At 36.9% G+C, this 7957-nt stretch overlaps 1 protein-coding gene across 1 annotated transcript; it reads left to right on the plus strand.

Moving 5' to 3' along the window:
* The first annotated feature begins 2655 nt into the window (after positions 1-2655).
* On the plus strand, positions 2656-7283 carry LOC108986136 (probable WRKY transcription factor 2). Its single transcript, XM_018958659.2, has 6 exons — positions 2656-3197; positions 3800-4331; positions 4940-5128; positions 5340-6217; positions 6309-6467; positions 6567-7283. The coding sequence occupies exons 2-6, from the start codon at positions 3879-3881 to the stop codon at positions 7135-7137; spliced, it is 2250 nt and encodes a 749-aa protein (XP_018814204.1). The 5' UTR covers positions 2656-3197; positions 3800-3878; the 3' UTR covers positions 7138-7283.
* The last annotated feature ends 674 nt before the right edge of the window (positions 7284-7957 follow it).

Genomic DNA, 7957 nt, shown 5'->3' on the forward strand with positions numbered 1-7957 from the left:
TATGAAAAATTGAAAAAGTAATGAGATCAATCAATGATTGATTTGAAATTAATTGATATGAGTGATATGAGTTAAGTTTGATTCAATAACTAAATACAACCTTAGTATTAATAGTGGACTCAATAAAGTTTAGCTAGAGAATTCACTTTTATAAATTTAGCTAGTCACTTTTCAACAATATCAAATAACAGACTCTCCAAATCTATCATTATTTTATTAAATTATTAATTTTGACATTTTCATTTATTTTAATTCTAATTGTAAATTGAATATTTATTTGTTATTAAAAAAGTGCACTTAAATTTTCTAACGTTTATATTATTCCTAATGGATATAATTTTCTAACGGTTTTTTTTTACAACAGTCATATTTTTTCAACTGATATATTTTTTCAATGGTCATATTTTTCAATGATAATATATTCACAACAAATATATTTTTACTGCAATATTTTTGCACGAGAGGAACAACAGGTAAGGGTGTCAAATCGTGTTAATGAGTCGTATTTATGTCGTGTAAAGATATGTATATTATATCATATAGGTCAACTTGAACACAACCTGCTAAGCTTGTTGTGTCAAAATCTCAAATCCTAACATTATCCATTAACATAACAGGTTGACATGACACGATCCGTTTTGACCCATTAGTGAATACTATAAAATAGGTTAACCCGATCGGACCCGTTTCAACTTGTTTATGTATATGAGTTGAACAAACTCAAAGTTAACCCATTTGACCTAATTAAGTTTAGCATAATCTTATATAAATGTTAAAGTTATAATATCTATAAAAAAAATATAAAACTAATTACAAGTCTAAAATTAAAATCTAAACAATAAAAATATCAAAATTAAAATTTCAACAATTTTACTTTTAGGTATAAGGGAATAATTGTAACTTTAACTTTCTTAATGGGTCATAACGGGTTAACCCGTTATCAACCCGTTAAGCAATCGTGTCTTAAAGGGTCAACTCGTTTTGACCCGAACTCGTTAAGACTAAACCTAAACCTGATATTATTGTGTCGTGTTCGTGTTAGGTTAACGGGTCGTATCATATATTGCCACTTCTAACAAATAACGGGAAGAAAATTATTTATGGTGAAAATAATATTTAGCCGATCTAAGGGGCTGGCCAGATTTGGCCAGTGAATAAATCTTGAGTTAAAGTTACTGTTTATTTATTAAGTCTATTATATTAAATTACCTAAATAAATTTTGATCAAAATTTAATTAAGTTGAGTTGATCACTAGTGCTCTTAGAGTCATTTAGGTTGAATAAATGAGATATGCGGATTAAGCACTAGATAACGTACTGTTTCTTTTGGTTTTTTATTAGAAAGTGGACAGCTCATAGACCAGAAAAAGAAAAAAAATGTGAACAACTCACAATGAGAGCCAATAAAGAAAGAAGGGAACAGAGGAAGAGGTTGGAAAGACGGTCCACGTGGCGCGGTTGGATCAGAAGGGAATTGGATTCTCTTTACAAAAAGGGAAATGCTTTGAATGATTAAAAAAATATTTTTTAATGATATTGTAATTTTTTTATTTTTTTTAAAAATATTTATGATGATTAAAAAAATACATAAAAAAAAAAATAAAAAATAAAAAAAATAAAATGTCTATTCGGGACACAAAATGGGTCCCGAATTCGGGACCCATAGCAGTGCCCAAACAAAAATGATCCCACAATCCAACGCGACCCCAGAGAAACTGCTTACTTTACCAAAATAAATAAAAGCAAAGAAATATTTCAAATTTGTCCTTTTTGAGTTTAATATTTTAGTTTAGGTTAGACCTTCATTTTATAACTTTGCTCTTGGCACTGGCACTGGCACTGGCACTGGGGATTCCGTCTTTGGGAGCTCCGATCATCCACTATGTAAAACTGTCCTCACCTTAATACAATCCTCAAGCTTGAGTGATTTATTGGCTTCGTTCATTTTCCTACTCGATCGTGTACGGTTAGCTCCTAAATGAAGTCCTCGCAAAGTGCCGAAATTATAATACCCTACCCTACCCTACCCAACCCAACACAACCCAACCCAACATTATCATAAATTGCTGAATTACCATGTGGGCGTTGGTCGCCTTTAACTGGTTATTGTTGCGTAAAATTAAATATAGTGTACAAGTAAACTAAACCGCATGGTGTCAAATAGTTCTGGTCAATTTATCACGTTTGTGGTTTGTGGATGCCAAAATTGGGAGAAGAACGATATTAAGAATAGGAGCATGAGCGTGTCGAAAAAAATGGTACGCCAAAGTTGCATAAAAGAAGGCGGTTGGTTATAACATCCTTCACATTTGAAGGGCACAGCCACAGGTGTTAGGCAGCTATGGTCTCTCATATAGTTTTTGACAGACACCATCCCCAGGCCTAGCGTTTGTTATTCACATATGTATATATATTCCAAATTAGAACGCACAAGATACATTTAAAAAAAACAAAAATCACTTCAGCATTTGGCTGCTATCGTCTGCATCACGGTCAATCGAGGCACAGGCTTTGGTAACGTGATATCCTTTCCACGTAACCCGCAAAGGACGAGGCGGTGAGAGAGGATTGGCGAAAATGGGCCCAAAAAGAAGCCCAGTCCAAAGAAAGATGGTGTAATTGGAGGAGGTGGAGATGAATCGCGAAGCGGAGGTGGTGGTGGAGAAATGTGTGTAGAGCTTCTTTCTCTTTTCCCCTTTCTCTTTTCTCTCGCTCGCTCTCTTTTTGTTCTTTGAAAGATTCCATCCATTTTTCGGTCCACAACAGTTATGTTACACAATCGCCCTCCCCGCGTTTCATCTCTTCTTTTGTTTTTTTCCCCTTTCTTTTAATAGAATAATAATTATACATATATAATACTATATCTTTTTGTAATTATTCTAGAAAACATCATCATTTTCAATTTGGGCTAAAATCAGAGAGAAAGAGAGAGAGGGACACAGACAGAGAAACTGAGGAAATTGATAGGAAGGTGGGAGACGTTTTCTCCCATTTGAATTGAAAGAGATAATCACAGAAAGAGGAAAAAAATAATTGAAGAGGGGAGGGGTGGGGGGTTTCGGGTCGGTGTCTTGTCGTCTGGTCAGGTCAAGGAGGTTGCCTTGTCGATTATGTAGTGGTGGTGCTGCGGCTGCTGGGTCTCCTTCGGCAAAATACAACTACCGATCATCTTAGCTCCGACTCTAATCAGCAGTCAGGTAATTATTTGTTCCTGGCTCTCTCTCCCAAAGCTTCTTTATTCTTTTTTCCTTTAATTTTCTTTTTGTGCCTATCCAAGTCAAGTTTTGGAGTTTTTTTTTTTTTTAATCTCATTTTCTGACAGTGGTTTAAGGTTTCTCGCTGCCTATCCAGAAACTTTCGTTTTCTTCTTATAAAATACCAATACAGATGACCTGAAATTTTGCACCTTTCTCGTTAGATCTTTGAGGCACATTGGATTTTAATTAATCAAATATGGAATAATATAACGTTTTTCCATGGACGACAAAGATGGAACTTTTTATGTGATGGAAAATTTGCCTTTATCCAGAATTGTTCATTTTATAGTACTCGGTTATGAAAGAAAATAAAAGTTCTTTTTTTTTTTTAGTTTATTTTTCGAATGGTACTTAACCTCCTGGAATGTGGTCGTTTTTTATACCATATAATGATTAAACCAGAGTTCATCCTTCTTGTTATAATAAAGCCGATTTTTTCATTTGCCTTATTTTTTTAATGTAAAAAAACTGAATATTACAAATCTACGTCATTTTACAACAATCCGGCTAAAATTGTTTTGCATTAATCCTAAACCTTTCAGGAATTTCATCTTTGGTGCAATATCAGACCTTTGAGGAATTTCATCTTTGGTGCAATATCATACCTCAATTTTTGTTAGTATGGCTGGGATGGATGATAATGTTGTTATAATTGGAGATTGGGTGCCTCCTAGTCCAAGCCCAAGAACCTTTTTATCTGCATTGTTAGGTGACGATATTGGGTCCAGATCAGTCTCAGAACCTCCCAGCAGTAACAGAACTGAGGAGATCTTTCTGGGATCTTCAGAGTCAAACACCAACGTTAAAAACAATGGGGCAAAAGATGGTGTTTCTGGTGAGAAATTCACTGATTTAGGTTCATTTCCTGAACATAAATCATCATGCTCACGTGCCGGCCTCATGGAAAGGATGGCAGCAAGAGCTGGATTTAATGCTCCCAGGTTGAATACACAAGGCATTAGATCAGCTGACCTCTCATCCAATCCTGACATTCGCTCTCCTTACTTAACGATACCTCCTGGTCTTAGTCCTACTACGCTGCTAGATTCTCCTGTTTTCCTTTCCAATTCGCTGGTGAGCTTCAAAATTTTGGAAGTTCTTTGTTTTTTTCAAAACAACTGTTTAGTTGCCTTAACAAAAAAAAAAAAAAAAAAAAGAAGAAGTTAGTTGGTTGCCAATGGTATATGGAATATGAAGAGGTAACTGCTATATTGCATATTGTGAGCTAGAAATAGATTGCTTATTAATACACTTAAATGCAGCTATGCTGTGATAGGCATTTGTTTTGTTTGCTTTTCTTTTCTTTTCTTACCTCGTAAGCAACAACATTGACTTAATTCTTAAGATTAAGATTGTTGTTGTAATTGACTTGTTGAAACAGGATTTATATGATAATTTATACTGAGGGCTTAATATTCCTAGCAGAAAGGGAAAAAAAATTGAAAAAAAAATGAGGTTCTGATAATCAGGAAATTGGTTTATAACAGTTTTGTATGGCAAGTTGTTATTCTTTGAAACAGGACAATTAGATTTAACTTAATTTTTGCTATGAATGTATGTTTAATGTCTTTGCTTTTCTTAATGAGTTTTCCTTCAGATTGAGATTGCAGTTGAATAGCATTCTTTTTAAATCTTATTTTTACCATGTACTGAATTGTGTCTCTGAACCTGTCGCACTGCAGGTGCAGCCATCTCCAACAACTGGAAAATTCTCGTTAGTGCCAAATGGTGACAGTAGGAGCTTGACATTGATCTCAGAGGCCCCTGATAGAAGTAAAGATAATCCTTTTGAAGATATTAATACCTCATCGTTTGCTTTCAAGCCCATTACCGAACCAGCATCCTCATTCTTTTTTGGTGCTTCAAGCAAAGTAATAATACTCTAGGAATTTTATGTATTTGAATTTCATTTTCACAATAAGCTTTTTTCAATTTAAAATACAAACTCACTCTTCATGCATTTGATCCTGTTGGTTATTATTTTTCATATTATTATTAAAGTCCTCTGCATTTAATGATGACTTGGGTTGTGGGTGGTAGTTGATCTGCATCTTTCTAGTTAGTAATGCTTATGTTGTACAGATAACTTCAAAAACTCTTCCTCAACAATCCTTTCCAAGTATTGAGGTGTCTGTTCAGTCAGAGAGTTCTTTTCAAAGTGTAGAACATACCAATCAAACACAGAATAGAAGCAGCCTCTATTCTCAGGCAGACAACTCCCGATCATCTACTGAAAGGGATATTGGGACTAATGTGAGTGTGGCAGATCAAACAGCCTTTGACGCTGTTGGTGGCAGCACCGAACATTCTCCTCCACTTGATGAGCAACCGGATGAAGAAGGAGATCAAAGAGGCAGTGGAGATTCTGTGGCTGCAGGTGGTGGTGGTGGCGGTGCACCATCAGAGGATGGATATAACTGGAGAAAATATGGACAAAAACAAGTCAAAGGAAGTGAGTATCCGCGAAGTTACTACAAGTGCACGCATCCTAATTGTCAGGTGAAGAAGAAGGTCGAACGATCTCATGAGGGCCACATAACAGAAATCATCTATAAGGGGGCCCATACGCATCCCAAACCTCCTCCAAACCGGCGATCAGCAATTGGGTCCACTAACCCACTTATGGATATGCAACTAGAGATCCCTGAACAAGCTGGGCCACAGAGTAGTAATGCTGATGGTGATCTGGTTTGGGCAAGTTCACAAAAGGGAACTGTTCCCGGGGCTTCTGATTGGAGGCATGACAACCTTGAGGTGACATCGTCAGCACCTGTGGGCCCAGAGTACTGCAACCAGTCTATCTCTGTGCATGCTCAGAATGGCGCACACTTTGAAACAGGTGATGTGGTGGATGCATCATCTACTTTTTCCAATGACGAAGATGAAGACGACCAAGGGACACATGGCAGTGTATCATTAGGTTATGATGGCGAAGGAGATGAATCTGAGTCAAAGAGAAGGTTCCTACATACCTCTGTCCTTCTGTGAACAATATCTTGTTTTAGATACAACATCACCTTGACAAAGTGTGTATGTTGTGTGATATTCCAGGAAAATTGAAGCCTATGCGACAGAAATGAGTGGAGCCACTAGAGCCATCCGGGAACCTAGAGTTGTGGTCCAGACTACCAGTGAGGTAGATATCCTTGATGATGGGTACCGTTGGCGCAAGTATGGGCAGAAAGTTGTGAAAGGAAATCCAAATCCAAGGTTTCTACAATAATCACTGTGAACAACTTTTTCTTCTCCTTTGTCCTCTCAATTACACTTATCGCAAAATTGAAATGGGGGGAGAACTTGTTTATGCAGGAGTTACTATAAGTGCACCAGTGCAGGTTGCACGGTAAGGAAGCATGTGGAGAGGGCATCGCATGATCTTAAGTCAGTGATCACCACATATGAGGGAAAGCACAATCATGATGTTCCTGCTGCTCGTAATAGTAGTCATGTCAATTCTGGCTCCTCTAGCGCTGTACCTGCCCAAGCTTCCGCTGCTGCCATTCAGAATCATGTTCACAGGCCTGAGCCATCACAAGTGCACACTAGCATGGCTAGGTTTGAAAGGCCTGCTTCACTCGGTTCATTCAGCCTTCCTGGTAGGCTGCAGCTGGGGCCTTCTCATGGCTTCTCTTTTGGAATGAGTCAGCCAGGCCTTTCCAATCTAGCAATGGCTGGGTTGGGTCCTGCCCAAGCCAAAGTTCCTGTTATGCCCGTTCATCCGTACTTGGCACAGCAACGGCAGGCGAGTGAAATCGGTTTCATGTTGCCAAAAGGAGAACCGAAGGTGGAGCCTATGTCCGACCCTGGTCTGAACCTGTCCAATGGTTCATCGGTATACCAACAAATTATGAGCAGGCTGCCGCTTGGACCTCAGATGTAAACTTCTGTTTTCTGTTTTCTTTGGGAAACGTAGAAATGTGTACCTTTCTATTATATAATAGACATATATGGGTATTTTATTTAGTGATACATTTACCTCTTGATTCTTTAATTTTTATGGGTGAATGTGTTTAAACCTTGCCAAGAGATGCATTTCATTTTTGACTCTGGTTGTCCTGGCGGTGGAACTAAATGTGGATTAATTTTTTTAATTTTTGTAGAATTTTTCTCATATGGATATCATTAAATACACTTCTTTGGTATTTTTGAAAGCTTTGGGGCTCCAACATGTGGGTCCGCCGATGGTCCTCTTCTCCGACATAAGAGCATTGGTAATGGCATTGCCAAGTCTAAAATTTAGCTAGAATCTTAACTTTTGGTTATAGTATTAATTTTTGACTAAATGAGTCTACATTGGACGAGTTATCTTAAAGTTAAAATAATAATATAATATTATATATATATTTTTTAATTTTTTTTTTACAAATACAATTCATATATTTCCTAGAACTTCATGCTTTGTAAAAATAATGTATCTACTCTATCAATATTTGCAATCAATAGAATAAATAATGTGCATGTCATGCATGTTTTACCATTCAAAGAGAGAGGGAAGTGATGAAATAATAAAATATTATTTTCCATTGTGAATAGTAGCTAGCCATGTTTGGAGAGGACTTAAGATTTACTGTAGCTCAAGTCTTAAGTTTTGGACTTTTGGCTAGTCTAATGTGAAAGCTTTTTCTCACATCTAGCTAAAGTTTAGACTTTCATTGATATTTGACTAGTCCATTGCCAATGCTCTATCTCGGATGCGAGCC

This window comes from Juglans regia, chromosome 2, assembly GCF_001411555.2.
Source record: "Juglans regia cultivar Chandler chromosome 2, Walnut 2.0, whole genome shotgun sequence".
Lineage (NCBI taxonomy): Eukaryota > Viridiplantae > Streptophyta > Magnoliopsida > Fagales > Juglandaceae > Juglans > Juglans regia.

What these genes read in the sequence shown, in the direction of transcription:
- LOC108986136 (XM_018958659.2), top strand. Translation starts at nt 3,879, where the DNA reads ATGGCTGGGATGGATGATAATGTTGTTATAATTGGAGATTGGGTGCCT. An exon ending in TTTTCCTTTCCAATTCGCTG is followed by an intron (nt 4,332 to 4,939) that starts GTGAGCTTCAAA and finishes GTCGCACTGCAG; the next exon opens with GTGCAGCCATCTCCAACAAC. An exon ending in TTTTTGGTGCTTCAAGCAAA is followed by an intron (nt 5,129 to 5,339) that starts GTAATAATACTC and finishes TATGTTGTACAG; the next exon opens with ATAACTTCAAAAACTCTTCC.